Source organism: Micrasema longulum, unplaced genomic scaffold (assembly GCF_059751315.1).
Source record: "Micrasema longulum isolate JH-2025_06_02 unplaced genomic scaffold, ASM5975131v1 h1tg001827l, whole genome shotgun sequence".
In the NCBI taxonomy this organism is placed as follows: Eukaryota; Metazoa; Arthropoda; class Insecta; order Trichoptera; family Brachycentridae; genus Micrasema; species Micrasema longulum.
In genome coordinates, this window is record NW_028279001.1 from 120,205 (window position 1) to 141,924 (window position 21,720).

Genomic DNA, 21,720 nt, shown 5'->3' on the forward strand with positions numbered 1-21,720 from the left:
TGACCACTACACCATGGAGGCCACTGATATTGAAAGCTGGATGACTCACATTGACAATGTGACTGAAACGTTGACTATGTGAATATGGATCTTCAATGATGTTGTAATGTTTGACTTGAGAAGAAATACTATATTTTGAATTTAAAATCTTTACTGCTTGTATTAAATGTAAAAGTTTTACTTTTAATATCTAAATGCCCTGGCATATGCCCTAACTCTCGGAATCCCTGTGACCCTTTCACGGAACCCCAGGGTTCCGCAGAACACCTTTTAGGAATGGCTGGCCTAGAAGACCCACACGAATATCACCCCACCAACGCAACCACAGTGTTTCCAAAATAACTTAAATTAGAGGGTCTTGAACTAGTGATTTAGAATTAAAAAGCGATCGTATTTGTCATCATAAAAGTTAATATTCGGTATGTTATAATTAAACTCGCGGTAAATAGTATAGGCGGTAGGGCCTTTTCACACATGCAACGCCAATCCACTAAGCCCGGTAAATTTTCCGGGATACCCAGAAATTTTTAAAAAATAAATAAAATACGTATAATAAGAGTGGAATGCACCGGACTTTGAAAATCATATAAAAATCGCGAAAATTGTAAAAATTCAAATGTTGTAAAATTTTATTTTTTGCATTTTTAAAATTTAAAAAAAATGTAAATTTATTATGAGTAATTTATTTCAAATATTAAAATTTTCACATTTATAAAAAAATTTAAACATGTAAATATATTAAAATTTATAAAAATTTTAATAACTTGTAAAAATCCTAAAATTTGCAAAAATTGAAATGAAATTTAAATAACGCGTAAAATGGTGTCCGATACACTCTCCCCGTGCGGCTTCCAAAAAACAACTACGGCGTACTATACAAAAGAAAACCTCCTCGGTGTCGTAGACCGCCAGCTTCGTCGCGGGCCTGGTGTAGGTCCCTTATGCAGTCTGGACTTCAGCCATCCGAACCTGGCCGTCTGCTGCGGGTGTTGCTCGTGTCACTTGACCCCTTCACAAGTGTTGTTGATCAGCTTCGGGTCGACGATGAGCACGAGGTCACCTTTCTTCAGGGGGACTGCGAGGGTGGGCCATTTGGGTCTCTGATACTCCCGTATCCACGTACGCCAGAAGAGGTCTGTCAGTTGCTGGGCCGCTCGCTAGTGCTTCTGGAGGGGGTCCTCTCGTCCTTCTGGTTGTAGTGGGCCAGTATAGGGAGTGCACCAGCCGAACCCCATTATGAAAACGTTAGGGGTCAAGGGCTCTTCATCGCCAGGGTCAATAGATACATGCGTTAGTGAGGGACTATTCAGAGGGAACTCCGCTTCTGCCAGGGTCGTCATTAAGATTTCCACATCAGAGGTTCTCCCTTTTAGGGTGACTGAGAGCGCGATTTTAACAGATATTTTCATTTTCGTACTGGTCCGATACTAACCCACAGGAACTCCATAAGAGGCCTCTTCACTCACCAAAAGTCACTGTTTAGTGAGCCATATGCAAATTTGGGGTCATTGGGCCTTACTTTTTTGAGGAAAATGACCGGACTGTGACAGTTACAGCACAACGCTATGTATTTATGCTGGAAAAAAATTTAAACCTCGATTACAGCAGTCGACTGACGAGATCAATTTGGGGGAAATTTGGTTCCGCAAGACATACAGCCGCATCTACAGCTCTGAGGGGTGACGTGGGGGTGGCCCACAAGCTCGCTTGATTTGAGCATATGCGATTTTTTCCTGTGGGGGTACCTTAAGGAAAATGTTTTCAAGCACCGCCCCCATACTATACAAGAACTGAAGATCCTAATCATCGAGGAGGTGAACGCCATTCTGCTTGAGATATGCCAAAATACTGCCAGAAGCTTCAGAAATCGACTACAACATTGTATCTCTCCTGAAGGCCACCATCTTGCAGAAATCATTTTCAAAACTACGTGAATAAAACTGTTTGACTAACGAATCTAACAAAAAAATGTTTTTTGCTCAACAAACTAGGTTGGTATTGGTACAAATTTTGAAAAAAAATATATAAAGAAAGTCATCGTTTGCCACTGCCAGATACCGCGGGGAAATGATGATCAGTGAAAATCGCAGTGAAATCTCTTCTTCGAGGAACCTGCTATCGTCATCTTTTTCATCATCATCATTCCCTTTCCACACCTAATGATGCATAGGGCACTATTTTGATACACCAATCGCAGTGTATCTTGATCATTTTATTACATGAAGGTAAGATGACCAGTCTTACGGTTCAGGTGCCAGTCCAGGGACTATGAAATATTCTAGTGTAAAAACACCTTTTTAAATATACATTTCATGTCAATGATTTCGGGAATCGAACCCAAGACCTCTGCATGGTAGGCAAACAGGCACGAGGCAGACATAGAACGTCTTTTTAGAACCATGAAAACCAGATTCAAAAGTTGGCGCTTTTTTGAGCGGTCTGCAGACTTTTCAAAACACGATATTGAGTCTCCCGAAGGGAGATTCCACTGCAAAGGGGTGATCTTATTGGATGTGATCTGTTTACCTGATTTAAAACAAAAAATATTATAAATCAAATAAATAAAAGTATAAACAAGGTGGAGTCCTAACCGTCAGTAGGGTCACAGTAAGTCACAGTAAGTCACGTGTTGCTGGAGGGTGATTCTATAAAATTATGCGAACACCCAGTTGCATTCCACCGGAAACACTACCGATTAGTCCAAATCGTAAGCGTCCTCGTCGCGAGCCCCAGGCAATAGAATCACACTCATAACAAAGTGATCACATCAGATAACGAGGGGATGAAAGGCAAGTTTCTGGCGCCTCCAAACCGGAACCAACTAGCTAAGGGAAGGTAACCCTGATAGAAAATCCACCAGAGAAGGCAACGGGAAACCACTCTGGTCATCTTTTTCCAGGAATCACGATGTCGAATACATCCAATTAGCAGTTGCCCTGGCTGCGAAATAGCGCAGGACCGAGATGCTTTTGCTGTAGTGATCGCTAACTTCAGGGGAACCTGAAAAGGCACCACTAGAAGAAGAATATACAAGGTACGTAAATAGATCGGCTCCCAGCACGTTAAGATTTGAAAAACGACTTATTAGTCAAAAAATGAAAACTGCTCAGAAAATTATTTAATAAATTACGTGTACAAAAGGGAATGGTTCTAAATCAACAAAATGAGTGGAGTTCATCAAATTTTCAAAATCCAAATATTAATATAAAAAATCACATGAATTGTAAAACTTGTGAAAATTAAAAAAAAAATAATTCTAAAAATGGTAAAAACAGTCATTAAATTTAAACAATGCGTGAAATGGTGTCCGATGAGAATATGTTTATGTGTGCCCTTTTGATATATTGAAAAGATAAAAATATATTTACCGATATACTCGTATAACTAGATGGCGTACCATCAACGGCCCATAAAGAATCTTAGAGAAACTTACCCGAAACAGAGTGGACAGTCGCCTCTCATCTTCATGCGAGGTACAATTTGGCTTCACCAGACCTCGTTCTACTGTTTGTGAATGGCTGGATGAGAAGGTTTTGTGAAAAGCGCGCTAGCGAGTTTTTTTTACGTCTCTGGGGCCTCAGTACCCCTCAGTCGCCAGATACTCACCCAGTGCCTAGCGACATATGATTTTTACCAATATAAAGAACATAGGGTGCCTGAAGAAGCATCTATATAATTGAGTTTTTTTTATTATTTCAAGACACATAATATATAAAGGATCATTGACTTAATATATTGTTTTGTAAGTATCGGTAGTCCACACTGTAATAATAATAATTGTTCCCAAACAAATTAACAAAAGGTAAATATTATGAATGTTTAAAGTTAATACTTTGCGGTCGAATATTTCAACTAATTTGAGAGTAAATGTCCAACCACTATCGGTAAGTGATTACGTACCAATATTTACCATTATCAATATTTAAAGCACTTTGTGGCCAAACATTTAACTAAATGTTATTAAATATTTGTAAATAACCACTTACCGACTTTTCTATGTCAGTTTCGAGACGCACCCGTCTCTGTGCATGTAGTAAAGGTTTGCCTACTAAAAGCATTGCGTGTTGGTTTTATATTTTTGTTAACAACTATGGTGAAGGTGTATAGTGGGTTTTTTATTTTGGTTTAATTGGTGTCTTGACGAGGAGATGGGCACGTCTCGAAACCGGTAGACAGAAAAGTCGGAACGTGGTTATATACAAATATTTCATAACATGCAGTAATATTTATTATTTTGTTTTTATATAATAAACAAAGTGCTACTTGGAAAACATAATATCGGCAATTTATGGCTTTTCAGTCATAAAGAGAGCAAAATAGAGGGGTAGTCGTCAGAGTTCGGTTTTAGGTCCGACCACCTGGAACGTACTCTTTGACGATCCGGGGAGAACTAAAAAAAGAGAAAATATAATATTTTGGCTTGAAAATCCAGGTATGACTTGAAAATCAAACTGTTTACCTTGATTGCTATTGCTATGATGAAGATTCTTGACGAGTGACAAACCAGACGAGACTCAACGGCTACGAGCAGATAAGTTCACTTTTTTCCCCAAGTATTTATTGAAGAATGCACTTCTTAAGGATTGCAAAGTATTTTAGTCTTCCGGCTGACATAAGGGTATAATAATCGGGATCTTCATGGAAACTGACATAAACTCAAGTCTTAGCCTAAATTAGAGTTCTAAAAAATGTTGACTAATTGGTTGAATCAAATTGATATAAACGAGACTTTTAGCCCTGTGCACGCATATTGGAACGTCCCGCTTGTAGGTGGTGTCGGGCAAAGATGTCAAGAGTGGGGGAAGCAATCGGGCGGCCTCATTCATTCCTATCATTATTCGTGGCCGCGAGGTGGCGTAGTATTACCCCGAGATAAACCCCCTTTCTTTTTACGGAAATAGACCAGATCAATCCAAGTAAAAACCTTTCTTTGATTTTTTGCAACTTAAACTTTAAAAAAAAACGATTTCAGAGGTCATTTTCGACGAGGTCACATTTATAAAACTGCCTATGTTTGAAAATTCAAATTATTTTTTATTTATGTATATTAAATATTCGCGTTCTTACTCAAATATTTCTATTTCGGGGACCATTTTCATAGATTCAAAAATAACTCATTATTAGAAAATGGGAATCAGGCTGCGGTAGAGCGGAGTTCGAACCTCAGATCTCTGATTCGTGAGTCCACGGGACTCAGATATGTAAACGTTGATTTGGAATGTGCAAATCTGAAGCCACAACGCGAGTGGTCGATCCCAACGGGCTCGCTCGTAAGTACGCCACGCTGACGTGAACACAATACGCTTTAAGTTTGATGTTGGCACTTTTTCTCTTAAAAGCCTATTAAAAATATGAGAAAAAAGTAAATTTTGAAGTCGAATTAAATTCTGAGACAACTGTCAGTTTCTGAAACGAGTGGTAAGATGAAAAAAATAATGTCTCTAGATTCTGCCCTATTAACAAATAAGAGTATCTAGGCGTAAAAAAGTTGCCAATACAAAAAAATAACTAGTTATTATATTTTTTCCATCTATTTTCCGAAGTGAACGTATCAAGACGTTAAAGGAGCCAGTTTTGTAATCGCTCGGTAGATAAAGACAGACGATCGTTAAGTAACCGTTTCGGTAAATGTCAAAAGTTATATAAAAATCACTTTCTAGCGAGCATTTTTTGCTTGAATTGGGACTCATTAGAGTTTATAATCGCTTTGAAGTGAGCGCTTTTTATAACAGAAGCCTATTTAAAATATAAATGAGAACTATTTAAATGTTAATGACGTAAGGAACGCGGACTAAATTGTTGCTGTCATTCGTTGGATTGTTTCTATTATACGATGCCGAGATGACATGTAGGTAGAACGTACCGAGGTAGATGCAGATAGTACTGAAGTTAAGTATACCGTCTCGATATATACAGATGAAGATAGCGTTCATAATTGAGGCCCTGAAGCCACAACGCGAGTGGTCGATGCCAACGGGCTTGCTCGTAGGTACGCCGCGCCGGCGTGAACACAATGCGCGAGTGGCTAAGAGCGTTGCCAATGCTAATTTTCCAAATTCCCCAAAAATCTAGATCAAATTAACCAAATGAGGAGAAAACAAAGTTCCGTTTCCGAAATTCCGAAGAAAGAATAAATAGTTTTGATAAAATATGTATATGAAATAAAAACTGGCTTTTGAGAATCGTGAGTGTAGCGAGGGCCCACCATCGATAACTTTGCCATTTATGCACATATAATATTACAATATTTTTTAATTCAAACAAAATAGACTTAAGGTCTAATCATCCTCGGTATTTTGAGGGGACGTTTGTGGGCTCTTAAGAAGAATTCAAACAAATTTTGTTTATAACCTGCCTTAGGATTATCTTGCGCTTTTTTATTAACAACTTTTAATAACCATTTATAATTTTTTGCACAAAACTGTTATTATTTTGAAAGATAATAAAACAAAACGCAAGCAGTCGTTTGTACTAGTACCTAATGTGCTCATTCGACTGCCATTGTTTTCATTTTCTGTTAAAAAGGAGATCCCCAAATTACTATTTGAAGTTGATATTGTATTGCCTTTAAAAAATATCGATTTCATTCATGATAATATTAATGTTTTAATCACTTACCATCAAACTATCGATGTGTTAGCTAAAGATAAATTAATAAATGGAAAAATGTTAAAATCCCCGCATAATACCAAACCCCACAAAATCTCCAATCGAGTTGATATTCCCCGCAGTTTGGGAAATTCCCCACAAATTGGCAACATGGCAACCCCGGTGGCTAGTCGCCAGGGCAACTTGCAAGAGAGCGAAGAGCGAGTGCTGAAATCGACGCTTCTCATCGGTGCCGCTTGCTAAGTAAAATAAAATTAATCAAGTCGGTTCTCAAACGGTTTTTTAGGTATCGTTATAAGAATAACTCTAAAATCACGAGGTGAAATGACATGTAAATCACTTGATATAAGAAAAACATCATTGAATCAATAATATTAATTTGTAAGAAATAGTAACAGGGGGGCGTTGCCTTATGTTGTCACTATATGACCTTGACTCGCGCTAAACATAATACCTACTAAATTTTGTACGTTTTAATATCCTTAAATAATGGAAGATAAAAGATAGCGGTCAGTTGGATATATTACGTGCATGAAATATACGAACAAACTACCCGCGACGACGGGAGAAGCGACCTAATCTGACTCACCCGACTAACGTACTGTAGCAGTTGTAGCACTGTGGCACTGTGTGGAGCGAGCGGGCAAAAAGAAAATACTGCCGTGGGCAGAACCTTCACAAAATGCCATGCTCGGATTCGTCACACGTCACAAATTAAAAGCGCGGTGCCATCCGGTCACGCGATACACGTTACAACGAATGCGCTGTTGCCAAGCCGACGAGAAATCCTTTCCAACCCATACGTTCACATTCTTTTGTATACGTAAACAGATAATTATTGTTTAGTAAGTGTGAGAGAGAGAGACGATTTTCACGACAAGGATAGCTATATACTCGTATATAAGAGCGAATCTCCCCCCCCACCATTCCAGTCGAACTTGTCGCTTCGCGCCGTGCGTGTCGCGTCTGTGCGTTCCGCGTAGTCATTTTTAGTATTATCTGTACTAGCTGGATGGCTGATCGTCCCCGTAGTTCGAATAGTCACATATAGATGTCTCACCGAGTAACTGACTTTCCCGCGCATTTTAGTGAATTGTCAATCTGATATTTTGTAATCGTATTGTTGTTTAGTTATAGTTTTTAGTTTGATCATTGACAATGAATTTCGACGACACAAATAATGTCATAGTCGACACCGAAACCCTTATCTTGTGCAGATTGTGTATAGAACAAAATGGGAAGTATCACATCGGACCCAAGTTGCAGGGACAAATCGAGGAGTGTATGGGCATCACGGTGAGTTACGAATAATTCCATATTTTTTTTTTTTTTAATTGAGTTTTTTATTCAATAAAATACACACATTAATACAACATTAATACATTGTAAAAACAAAGTATTAAAACATATCGGGGCAATTATTTATGTGCGATTCTTATGTGTTTTATATTATAAAGTTACATAATATTGACTTCTGTTTTTTTTTATATTAATTTTTTCTTCTAGTTTAAAAAAAAAATATATTAGTGCTTTTTATCAAAACCTGACACCATCGGCCGAAAACAAGTTATAGGTGCATTTACAAATTATAATAAGCATATTTACAATTTTTATATACCTTAATTTATTTTTTTTAAATCATGTTGTACATACTTAAGTTATCAATATTATAATCCCATTTCGAGTACAGGAGTTTGCATCTTTTTGGTGTGGTATTATATTTAGGTTATTATTTGTACTTCGGCTTGGTTATTATTTGTACTTACCCATAAAACATTTAAAAAAAAAAAACAAAACCAACAAACAACAAAACCAGAAAGGGCGGTGAATAACAAAATGTTCAAAAACATAAAAATTATGTGAATATAAAACATGTTTTATTATTATAATTGTATTTGTTGCATTTATACAGAAAATTTCTTCATGGGGTCGATTATTTGGGATAGTTTCTGAATGTGCATCTTGAGTGGTTTATGCTATCTATATATCATACAATCTTCGGTTATCGATCGCGCGTCACTAACTCAGTGTGCTTCAACTTTTGTGTCAATGTTTCAAAATATTATTATTTCGATTTATTATGGCTTTACCGTTCTGCGGTAAATTACTCGGAAACAAAACATAAAATACAATATTTACAAATTTTGAAAGGGAGCATTTCATTTCAATGGCCAATGTTTTTCGTGCAAAATAAACATTCATTAAAACATAAACACGGTTAACGTACAACTGTCAAACGCTGTATCCTTAGCAATATTTAATAAAAAGCAAAGTTTTAACGCACTATTTAACTAAGCATAGTACAGTTCACGTAATTGAACTTGTTTCTTTACTTCGCAATTATCTATAATCTCATTTTGTGAAGTGTTTTATGAACAAAATCCATTTTTTCTATTTTACTTTTGTGATGTTCGAGTGTTGTGACATTTCAGTACTGTATTGTCTTTGTAACTTTAAAACTTATTGAACAACAAGTTAGTGCTGTGAAGAAAAATAAATCTAGAAACGTCTCATCAAATTATGGATAATGTGCTGATTTGCAGTGTTGTAAAGAATAAAGGGAAGATAAAAACCGTAAAAATATTTCAATAACACTTATGTACTTTAAATACACGTAATTTGACAATTGTCAGTTAGTGGCCTGTGGCTACATTGACAGGCGCTCTTACCTGATCGTCAACCCTGAGTTCGAATCCACTGCTCGAATTAGTTTTGTCTTTTTTTTTTGACAACTCATCATGGACTTACACCTTTTATCAACAATTAACTTTACTCAATAATAGTAAATATTTTAGTATTTACTATTGTTGACAGATGTCTCTGCGTTTATCAAATTGATCTTTACCAATCTAAAATATTTTAGCTGACACCAACAAAACTAAGAATTGAGCTAAAAGTTGGTTATTTGTTTATTTATTGCATTTATTGCATGTATTATTTATTTATAAACGCATAAGTGAAGAGTAATAAAATGAATATCATGAATAATAACTGCAATCTATGCTCAAAAACCATAAGCCCAACTAAAACTAATAAATAATATAAATAATATATTAAAATTCATATCCGGAACTGCCCGCAAACTATATCACGGGTAAGACGGAGAACATTGTGCCTCGCTCTCTCCGCAGTACCGAGCCCTCCCACATTCGCTTCTGATCTTATCCTACAGAGTAATGTACAGTCCATCGCCATGTGAACTGATTGAAGAAATCCTACTAAAAATGATGTAAATTGTTGTAGCATATGCGAGATTTTCTTACTTAACTTTTTGTATATAATGTTGATTGTACATCGGCTGGCTTATTGCCAAATGACAATTTCTTCCAACACACCGACAAAATATAATAATTTTTTAATAATTCAAGTTACAAGGCATATTCGATAGAAGATAAAAATAAAAAGGCTAAAGATATACAAAATAGAAATAACTGTGTTTGTATATAAATTACCCCAATCAATACTATTACTCAACGGGAAAAAGGAATAAAAAGCAAAGGATGAGAGATTAAAGAAGAGAAAGGAGATGTTTCTTTAGACGTGATTTAAACAGAGATACTGTAGTAACATCTTTGATAGTGGATGGGAGATGATTCCACAGTCGATTTTTATAATTTATTGAAAATCGGATTTTTTTGAATTATGACAATTTTATCGGATGTGCGATATGTAATTAGCACATGGTATTGGAATTATATTGGGTCTTTTTTAAATTTTTTTTTTTTTAATTTTCTCCTTTTTTTTCAGATCAATTCTTACGATGGCCTGTCGCAAATAATATGCAATAAGTGTCAAATCATAGTAGGGGAGTTCCATCAAGCCAGAACTGGATTCAAGAAGAAACAGGATGGACTGTTGGAGAGGAGGAGGCTTCTTCTCCTCAAGGTGAGTGTCGAATACTCGTATGTCGACTTTAGGCTCACTCGACTATCGGAAGTGGTCAGGTAAGTATGTTGAAGTACACGATGTGCGAGGTGGAAATACGGAGAAAGATCTGAAAGGAAGGCGACTGCCGGTAACGGGCTAAACGGAGCGAGAGTAAATAAACGCTTGTCGCTCCTGGTGGAGATGAAATCGCCAGTTCAAAAGGTGATCTAATATGTGTACGCTAATGTATGAACGTATAAATCTTGAAAATCCTTTTTCGTTTTATTGATGTAGGTATGTATTCATTTTTTTATTTCTTTTGAATTTTTACACAATTGATGTTGAAATTATGTACAATTATGTATAAATAAATAATACACTGACACTCCGGAACGTGCCTGTGGGCCAGTGGAGTGGCTATATCCATAAAAAAATATATATATATATTGAATGTACCTACCTATTGTATAAACATTTTTGTTAACTATGTATTTGTATTTTATATTGGATTAAATAAATAAAAAAATAAAAAATAAACGTGGGTGAAAGTAAGCTAAATGTTGTTGAAATGGGATCGTGTGGTGCGCTTCTCGTTGAAGTCAAGATCCGTACAGTTTGCCAAAAAACCGATTAAAACAGACATGACCAAATACGCACTTATTGTCTAAATACATATTTATATACTTATTATGTTTGAATATCTTTGTTGTTCATACTTAATATGTAATGTCGTCAAAGTGAAGTCTGTATGCGAAGACAGAGTCGCGTATCGTTCTAACCTCTGCCTGATTGAAAATGTGTTGCGATTGAAAAGACAGCCCCGAACAAATATTTGTAACCCGTTACTTTGTCCGGTTTCAGGAAAATTCGGAGAAGGAAGACAACGTCAGCGTTTCCAGCACATCGGTGGGCGCATCGCTCGTATTGTCCGCGGGGCTCGCGGCGACGTCTGCGCCGCCCCCGCCCGCCGTGGAGCAGGTGCCCTCCGTGTCGTCCAGCGAGCGCGCCGCCACGCCTAGCGCTCGTCCCGCGGCGCCGCCCTCGGTGCCCCTCCCGGCGCCCCTCCCGGCGCCCCTCCCGTCGCCCCTCCCGTCGCCCCTCCCGTCGCCCGCTCTCCCCGCCGCCAACAGCGGCTCGGATATTAAAAAGGAAGGCCGCCTCATCAACTTATTTCACTGCATTTTCTGCGATAAAGTTTACACCAACAAGAGCCAACTGCGAAGGCATCGTCTCAACTTCCACGTCAACCTCTCTCAGCTTACTTGCGCTTTAACTAAGCCGTGCAGCATCCGCATGGAGAAGATCCGGCTGTTCGAGAGCCAGGAATGCTCGAACGAGTCTTGGGTCAACGTGTACCGGGGCCACAGTATAAAGTTCTCTCCCGCCGACCCCTTTCAGTACTCGACGCGCAAGCCGATTGCCAAGAGAGCGAACCTGAGCTACGACATCAGCTCGAGCGAGGAGGAAGAGAACTCCCGGGCCGCTCGGCTCGCGCCGCCCTCGCTGCCCGCTCGCTCCTCGCCCGTCCCCTCGCCGTCCCCGCTCGCACCGCCCGTCTCCCTGTCTGATTCGGAATCCACCGAGAGTTTGGACAGTAAGTATCGCACTAATAATGCTGATAGGCCCTATATGGGCGGTTCCAGAAAAGTTCCTACACAGGTACGAGGGATGCTACTTAAGTTTCGAGATAGACAAGTAAAAATAAATATTTATAATCAAAAATGGCTTTATTGTTTATTAAAATTTTCTCCTTGAAGATCAATACACTTTTGCATGCGTTTGAACCAATTTTCAAAGGACTTTTTCCAGTCCGATTGAGGTACCTCGGAAACATGTGATTTGAACGTATCAACCGCTTCTTCAGGCGTCGATGACCTCGTAATTTATTTTTGATATGCGGGGAATAAGAAAAAATCATCGGGTGCCGAATCAGGACTGTACGGTGGATGATCCATCAATTCGATGTTTTGAATTCTCAAAAATTCACTCATTTGAGCTGATGTGCGACACCTTGCATTGTCATGGTGGTTTTTTTTTTATTTTATTTTTTTTTATTTATTTATTATGTACATACAATATTACATTTTAGTTATTTTAAGACATTTTTGTCATTTTTTTTTTTTTTACAGGACTCACCAAGCCAATGAATATGGCTTGTCGGTAAAGATCCTTTACAATTAATCATATGATAGTCCTACATGGTTTTATAATAATAATTACTACTAACTTAGATATAGGGAGCGAAAAAAAAGTACATGTAATTGATGCTTTCAAAGAAAAAATATTTAGAAGATGTAAAAAAAAAAGCAAAAAAATAAGTGAATAATTTTAAGATAAAAAATAAATAAATACAGAACCGGAGTACCAAAATTTTAAACATGAGTGTTAACATATTTAATGGGCACAAAGCATTTTATTAAAAACATTATTTATTAACATATCCATATCTATATCTATATGTAAGTCTATATCTATATATCATCCTCATCCATATCCATACATATTTATACCCGTACATGCACACATAAATATCCATACATACATATATACACATATATACACATACATACATACATACATGTGAACATACATATACACACATAAACATCCATGAAAATATTACTTAGTTATAAATTCTATTTTATATATATCTATATTTACAAATATTCCATTTTTTAATATATAAACTCCTGATCGAATAGCCAGTCTATTATTTTGCCCTTGTCACTTTTGGTAGTGCCATTTCTCAGATTGTTTGGTAACAAATTGAACATAACTGGAACCACATATTTTAAAGTTCTTGTCCCATATTTGTTTCTTGTCTTTGGAATCACTAAACCCTTATTTTGTGTGAATCTTGTGTTATAACCATGTTCCAATAAATTTTTGAATTCATCACTTTTTCTTTGTTCCAAAATGATACAGAGCCACAGAATTCCTCGAACCGGCAGCGCCTTAATAGATTTATATAATACACATTTGTTACTCCTTATTTTGTAAATATCATTAGAGACTATTTTTTTAACGATGGAACACTGTAAACTCTGTATCATTTTTATGTTTGTGATTGTTGAGTGACCCCATGCTTTGATACCATATCTTAGAATAGCCTCCACCAAGAAAAAATAAATAATTCTGAGTGTACTTTTAGGCAGAATAAACGATAACTTATAAAAAGTACTAACTAGAGTCCGCAATCGATCACAAAGGTTAGATATTTGACAATTCCATTTAAAATTTACATCTATATATATTCCTAAATATTTATATTGACTTTCAAATTGAATAATATCGCAGTTACAGTGTAGTGGAATTTTATTATGTAGACAGTCAACATTATGGGCAATGAAATTTTGAAGTATGTATTTTTTAGCATGAGGTGATTTGATATACAAACATTTTGTTTTTTTTGTATTAATAATGAGACCAAAATCATAAGCCCAATTCAAAAGTTTATTAAAATCGTTTTGCATTTTTTCTTGCATTTCTAGTGGATTTTTCCCCGAAATCACAAGTGCCGTATCGTCTGCAAAGATAAATTTTTTAACATTTCGAAACAATTTTTTTATAAATGACACATAAATTATGTATAATTTTGGGCCTAAAATCGATCCCTGAGGTACTCCGGATAAATATTCCTTGTCTGAACTTAAAATGTTTTTAATTTTGACGCTCATTTTTCTCCCCGATAAATAATTTTGAAAAAAAGAATGCAGTGTTCCCCTTATCCCAATTGACTCTAATATTTCTAATAATTTTGAGTGACATAAAGTGTCGAATGCTTTTGAAAAATCTATAAATAAAACCAAGATGTGCTGTAAGCCATTCAATTCATTATTTATGTAATCTGCGAATTTCTGTAATAGATCGTCGCAACTTTTTTTTTTCTAAAATCCGAATTGACAAGGATCAATAATATTGAACTTCTCCAAATATTGATCCAAATTAATACACACATATTTTTCTAATATTTTTTCGATCGCAGGCAATAAAGATATCGGTCTATAATTATTTACATTAGAATGATCTCCCCCTTTGTAAATAGGTCTCACTATACTGTGCTTGAACACTTCTGGAATTAAACCAGTACTCAAAATAAGGTTGATAAGTTGCGTAATCACAGGGCTCAAAATAAGGTTGATAAGTTGCGTAATCACAGGGCTCAAAATTGAAACATATTTTTTAATATCATACATTCTTATATTGTCTATACCCGTAGTTCTCGAATTTTTCATTGTCTCAATAATTTTAGTAATTTGCGAGGTTTTGGCCCGAGGTAAATACATCGAGTGAAGTCTTGATTTAAATGTTGATACATTTGTTTTGATGTTGCATTTGTGAAGTAATTTATTTACTCCTTCTTGAAAAAAAGTAACGAATTTTTCTGCTGTATCTTCTATAGATTCCGTTTTCAAAAAGTATTTTTCCAATATTTCGTCACAATCGGCTTTTTCCTTTCTCCCCATCACCTTATTGATTTGGATCCATGTCGCCTTGATGTTATTTCCGCAGCTGTGAAATTTCTCATTATAGTATGTTTTCTTGGCCTGTATAATACATTTATTTAATTTGTTTCTGTATTGTTTATATTCAGTACCAAAAGATATATTTTTAGGCGAACTTTTGCATCTTCTCCATAAAGAGTCTCTTATTTTAATTTTTTCCAAAAGATGATTACTAATCCATATCTTTCTGGAACAATGCTTGATGTTGTTTTCTTCCGAACGCACCTTTTTACTATTTTCATACACTGTATTAAAATTAATTAAAATTTTGTTATAAAGAGTGATAGGATCTGTTTCTACCATTAGGATGTTCCAATTTATTTTTTGAATATTAGTATCAATAAGTTTGTCAGATAAAAATGATGATGTTTTTTTCCTTACGATGTGTACGGTTTTTTTTAATGGGATGAAAACAGCTGTCATGTAGTGGTCTGCTATAGAGCTTTCATGAACACATGCCCTCAATACCATGCTCTCTTTGTCACGAATATAAATGTGGTCCAGGCACGAGCAGACGGTCCTCTGCTGCACAATTGCTTCCCTCGTTACGTTTTTAATACATCTTATTAATCCAAATGAAGCCATCATGTTTTCGTATTTTTGTACGGTACCATTGTTTTGTTCCAAAAGGTTTATATTGATGTCTCCGAGCCATATAATAGAGTCCTTCTCGTCGATTTTCCTGAGTAGTTTTTCTATTTCACAGATAAAAATAAACTTACTTTTATTTGGTGGTCGGTGGTGAATGGTCTTCTGCAATTGGTTTCCCTTATTTTTCCTAACACTTCTGGAAAACAAATGGTGGTATTCCATTCAGAATTGATCGTTCTACATTGCTCTAATGGAACGGTGGCGACATGTCTAGTCATTCCGTAAAAACAGGCGACCATTTGCTTCGAAGTGCTTCGTGCACGAACAACTTTTGTTAGATTTGCCTCGTCTTGAAAGATCCATGCAGTCGATTGTTGTTTAGTTTCAGGTTCATATGCATAGATCCACGATGTGTCGCCTTTCACGATCTTATAGACGTCTTTTGAAGCACCGCGATTGAATTTTTTCAACATTAGGTCAAATTATGCGGTATTTAATGCGAACAAAGGTTCATGCAAAATTGAATGTATGCGAGTGGAACTAATGCCCGAGCATGCCTCAATCTCACGGTATGTCACATGACGATATTGCAATATCAGTTCACGCAAAGCGTCGATTTTTTCTCTCACGAAATTCGTCCTGTAACGAAGTGCAACTACGATTGAATACAGAAAACCAGCGAAACACGGTGGCTCGAGATGGTGCTTCATCACCAAAAGTCGCAGCGTGTTAATCGGCACACGATTTAATCCACATCAAAAGTCATAGAAAATCATCGCACAAAAATGTTCATGATTTAGTTATTTTTCAATTTAGGTATCTGTGAACAACACAAATATCACTCATATGTCAAAACGTTCCGAGTACGTTTACCATTAAAAATGGACTTTACGATGACAATGTCAGATTTGACATATTCACACTGGTGTTGCCATATCTCAAAACTTAAGTAGCAACGAAAGTTGTGTTTTTCTTAGTAGTCTCCAAGTATCTGCAGGGATTTAGACAGATTTTCCTCAACCATCTGGAATGTGTCCCGGGCAGCCACGGCTGTGTCATCGGCATAAATAAACTGTTTGGTTTTTAAGCCAGTGGTGGGTCGGTCGTTTGTATAAATATTGTAGAGAATAGGCGCAAGAACACTTCCCTGAGGTAGTCCATTTTTTTGAGTTCTCCATTGCTGTTTTTGCCCCGGAGGGTGACATAGAACCTTCTATTGGACAGAAGCAAGCTTATAGTCCATTGTTAGGGTGTAGATTTCTTTTGGGAGCTTATTGTGGTTGACTGTGTCATATGCTGTTGTAAGGTCCAAGAAGGCTACGCCAGTCACTTTTCCCTTCTCAAAACCATCCTCTATAATATGTCGTACAAGAATTAACACCTGACCCACTCATGATCTACCTGGTCTGAATCCGGCCTGCTCATCTATTGTATTTTGATCTATATAGATATAGTGTGATATTCGATCTAAGATAAGTCGTTCGAATACCTTACTCAGTTAGCAAGTTATTTGAGAGATGATCATTCAACACGATTACCTGTATATTGTACGAGTTAAAAGTTCATTTCTTTCCAACCACTTTGCCGTGGTACAGCTGAAAAATCACATTACTATTATTATTAATACTACATCAATTCAGACAAAGAAATATATAAAAACGCCAAAAGTTAGAAAATAGTAATGTCACGGAACTGCTACGAGAAACCACTATCACTACTCACTACTGTTATCAGGAATTTGTGTACCTCCGTGGCACATTGAACTTGAACCCGAAACCTCCCGGGCGAGGTTAGGTCGCCTATTGAATAAAAGATTCGGGACTGTCAATAAACTTTACAACAGGATAATACATATTAAATTGTATTTCAGGAGAAGAGCGACCGCCGGCGAGCCCCTTCCAGGCAAGTCCCTCCCGGGGGAGCCCCTCCCGCGAAGGCCCCGCCCGCGGAGGCCTTCCCTCGGGTAGCCAGCCCCCCACCGGCCTGGCGTACTTCGAGCTGGCCAAGATCGTCGAGTGCTGCTGGAAGATGGCGGCCAAAAAGAAGTCCCTCACCGCTCCTCTGGCCAAGCCGTGGCTCCTCGACACCATCAAAGCCAACGATTCCGTGGACGTTCTTTGGGTACATTCCAAACAAATCAAGGTCTCCATGATCAAGTCTGTGGAGCTGAGCGAGAGGACTGCAGATCCGCTGGCCAATCTTTATACGTACGCACTTAAGAAACGGAATAAGCCCACCGGACACCTCAAGCTCAGGAGGGCGCTCCCCACACCTGCCCCCGGTCCACACCCTGACTCCGCCCTTCCCCCCGTCTCCGCTCCCGTGCCCCCGATTCCCGCAGTCTCCTCTCCGATCGGCTACTTGCCCGCTCCCGCTCCCGCCCCCTCGCATTTCGCCACACCCGCTTTGTCCACAGTGGATAGAGAAAATAAACAAATTAGTGATAACTCTCCCTCGGCGAACAAAATGAAACGAATAAATTTGTTTTCCCTCGCTCCTAGTCCACCGTCGAAGAAGATATGCGAGGAAGCAGATGTGAAACTCGACACTCTCCCGTTTATCGTGTCCACGGTGTCGTTGGCGGGGGTGACAGAGAAGGGGCGGGCGGCCACGCCCCCTGATGACGCCCTGCGGCCGCTGATAAAGTGCAAGCCCACGGCTCAGCTCCTGGCCAGTCCGGCCGAGGGCGCAGATAGCCCGCCGCTGCTTTCGGAGCTCTTGATGATCCCCGGCCGCCGGCTGCAGCCCCTGCAGAAGACCACGCTGATGCACGTCCTCACGGAGTGCCTTTGCAGGCGGGAGGTGACCCTGGTCACAGAGCCAGTCCCGCAGACCAAATACCAGGAGCTGGTACGTTTCATCCTCACCATCCGCGAACGCAACTGCCTGATGCCGCAGTACATGTCCTCGGAGTTTCTGGTAGAGGTGGGGGCCTACAACCGCAGCTTTCTCATGATCAGGGTCAAGAACATGGCCTCCTCCCCCGTGGACATCTTCCAGTGGTCGCACGACTTCCAGACCGAGCTCATCAAATCGCTGCAGAAGGACACCTTCCTCGACACCATGGTGAGTGTGGCGGAGCGGTGCACCGTCGACGTGCGCAACTGCGTAGATTGTTTCGTGGACACCCTACGCACCTTCCGCATCCCCATCTGCGTAGACTAGATGGACACCGTAGTGAGTGCCGTGTAGACTAGGTGGACAACGTGGCGAGTGCCGTGTCGATATGTGGACACTGTGGCGAGTGTGGCGGAGCGGTGCGCCGTATCGTGGACACCCTACGCCCCTTCCGCATCCCCATCTGCGTAGACTAGATGGGCACCGTAGTGAGTGCCGTGTAGACTAGGTGGACAACGTGGCGAGTGCCGTGTCGATATGTGGACACTGTGGCGAGTGTGGCGGAGCGGTGCGCCGTATCGTGGACACCCTACGCCCCTTCCGCATCCCCGACTGTGGGGTGTGGATATGTGGACACCTTTTCTTAGTGATAGAAGTAAAATGTATATATACATACATTTATGTATATGACTTTTGTCACAGATGTAAAAACTTGCCCATTGCCAGCAGTGGTTTGTTATTGTCACTTTGCAGGGTGATGCGAGGCTTCGGAAGACTTCCAAATATAGATACTACGGACGTCTTATGACATCATTTCGGTTATGTGCGAAAATTTACATCATTCGAGAAACGTCCAGTTTCTTTATGCAACTTTGTAACTGTCGAAGATAATTTCACTCCGCTCTATCATCTGTCGACTTTTTTGTCCTCACGGACGAGAAACACAGCGCTAAGAGCGGACGTTGAATTTCGGCGTAGATTTTCCCGGCCACCGATATGGAAAAGTATAGTCTTTTATCGGTGATCCCGTGTGTTCGTTCCGTCGTTTCGGTTTCCATCTTCGAGGTAAACTTTTATCGTTAAGGCTCTTGCGACGGTAGCCGAAATGTCAAAATGAATCCGACACGCATAGGATCACCCAAAAAAGACAATAAATATTGAATTTCTGGTTGTGAGCAACTCGGTTCGTCAAGTTACCGCAAGTAGGACCGATGTTGACTTGTTTACTCGAGTCGTATTCATCATCAATAGACAGATGTTGGAGAGCGAAGAGGGAATATTTCATCAGCGATGGATGTCACTTGAATGAGATAATTTTTCGCATATAAACTACTGTTATTTGACAATCTTCGCTTTCCAAGCCGCACCCTGTACGTTTGCAACAGTAGACACTATTTAAATATAAATTATATTATCGTTACATCGGCTCATATCTCATCGTTCGGGGTAAATGTATGTTTTGATATTATAATGAGCGTCTTTTATATTTACTTTTTTATTCTTTCTCTTTTATTATGTTTTCAAATAAGCGCCATTTTTGTAATAAATGGCGCTTTACAAAAGCGATTTTATCAAATGTTAAATTTATTACAAAGTAATCCAATGTTCAGAAACCGTGTTCAGAATCACATTGTGTATGAGAAGCGTCTACCAAATATCGCATATTACGGCATATTTGTTTTCCCGGAAGGGAGGGTGTGTATTATAAATATGGGACGGAATTATGCTTATAACACATCTTTAAACTTATAATATAAGAAATCAAACACTGATTTGAGTCTACTGAGCGCTTTATTTTATTTTCTCATTGTCAATACGAATACGAAACACATAATATTATGATTTCCTTATTGCGCATGCACATATTGCGCATGAACAAATATGCATATATTGGAGTGATTCTAAAACAGCTGATTGTTCAATTTGACAATACCTTTTTACTTTATAAACTCGACAAGAGCCTGTGTTGCTCGTATCGCAAGTCAATTTGCCTTTCTAGGAACTCTCGTATGGAACTGGTTGTGCTAAAATTGATTTCTTGTATTTTTTCTTCGTTTTGCGGCGAGTCATCTATTTATTACGAATTATTTATCAAATTCACAACTCCAGACAGGCTTTCGAAGGTTGCGGGTCTTGAACAAAACCGTTCTCGGTCGCAATTGAAGGACCAAAATAGTGACAATGTATAATCAAATATAACTTCGATCGGTGGGTTCGATAGGAGAAACTTCGATCGGCGGGCAATTGCCATCGTTTCTTTAATTTCCTAACGGATTTATTTTACGATCGGACGTGACACCACCCAGTGATGAGAAAATGCTTTAATTACACCGCAAATGTCGGACATTATTATTTCTTCCATTTTCAAATTGTCAGAGGGCATCGCAATATTTGCTAAATCTGTATGTACGCAATATTACAAACGTCGGTGATGCATAAGCAATAAAGCTCAAAACAAAAAAAGAAATTTAAACATTAATTTGACAATGCGTAAGTTATAATATAATTATAATATGTATTTGTTTTTGGAATTCCTTACATTGCTCCTTTTCTTACTAGTATTTAAATAAAATTGTAAGTAAAAAGTAATTTGTTATTTACTTTAATAAAATGAAGGTACAATAATTTCCGAGACTAGTTATTCCATTTCGGTCACCCGGGCCAAAAACTTAAAAAATGGAAGATGTTCGCAGACAAACGCTGGCTGCCTGCAACAAATAATAATAGATAGTAAACAATTTCTTATTTTTTCAATCCAGAAATGATTTTTATAGAAGGAAACATATCCCCTATTATTATTTTTTTAGTATACTTCTATCTAAGAGAGTCGGACAATTTATTGACATAATATCTTTGTATGAAATATAGTTTTCAGTTATTAGGCCATGTGCAAATCACCGGTAAACCTGCTAAACGTATTACCGGCTACTCCTATTTAGTTTACTTTACGAATTGAACTCGAGATGACTCGATGTAGGACGAGGACGACCGAGAAAGAGGCTGCATGATCGGATAAACCAAAATCTGCAGTTTAGAAGAAGCTAGGAGCGAATGTCTGTACGAGTATGTATGCGGCGGTCCATTCTTTCTGCCTACCCCTGAGGAGAAATCCGTGTCGTACATCAACTTGAAAGGCTTTTTGCTGAGCTTTCGGAATATCATTTCGGAATAACATTAGGATGGAGAATGCGGATCTAACATAGAGTAAATCGAGGAATCGAAGACTCGCATAATTTGGGTATCGTAGACAAAATACAAATTGGCATATAGTTTATTTATGTCAATTTTGCTTCCTTTTTTAATACAACAA

The 21,720-nt window shown here is 38.3% G+C and overlaps 1 protein-coding gene and 1 long non-coding RNA gene across 3 annotated transcripts; one reads left to right on the plus strand and one right to left on the minus strand.

Annotated features, from left to right (window-relative positions):
* Nucleotides 1–740: 740 nt before the first annotated feature.
* LOC148273840 (uncharacterized) lies at nucleotides 741–7,349 on the minus strand. 2 transcript variants are annotated; one of them, XR_015824448.1, is made up of 3 exons: nucleotides 7,199–7,349; nucleotides 3,434–3,613; nucleotides 741–1,576 (listed from the first exon to the last, which is right to left on the minus strand). It is a non-coding gene; the product is annotated as an uncharacterized LOC148273840 (long non-coding RNA). The 2 variants fall into 2 exon arrangements; XR_015824449.1 differs by lacking the exon at nucleotides 7,199–7,349 and adding an exon at nucleotides 4,460–5,072.
* A 191-nt stretch (nucleotides 7,350–7,540) lies between these two features.
* On the plus strand, nucleotides 7,541–21,109 carry LOC148273841 (uncharacterized). The gene is made up of 4 exons (XM_088238075.1): nucleotides 7,541–7,905; nucleotides 10,357–10,494; nucleotides 11,338–12,070; nucleotides 17,443–21,109. Exons 1-4 carry the CDS (start codon nucleotides 7,768–7,770, stop codon nucleotides 18,735–18,737), a joined length of 2,304 nt encoding a protein of 767 aa, XP_088094201.1. The 5' UTR covers nucleotides 7,541–7,767; the 3' UTR covers nucleotides 18,738–21,109.
* The last annotated feature ends 611 nt before the right edge of the window (nucleotides 21,110–21,720 follow it).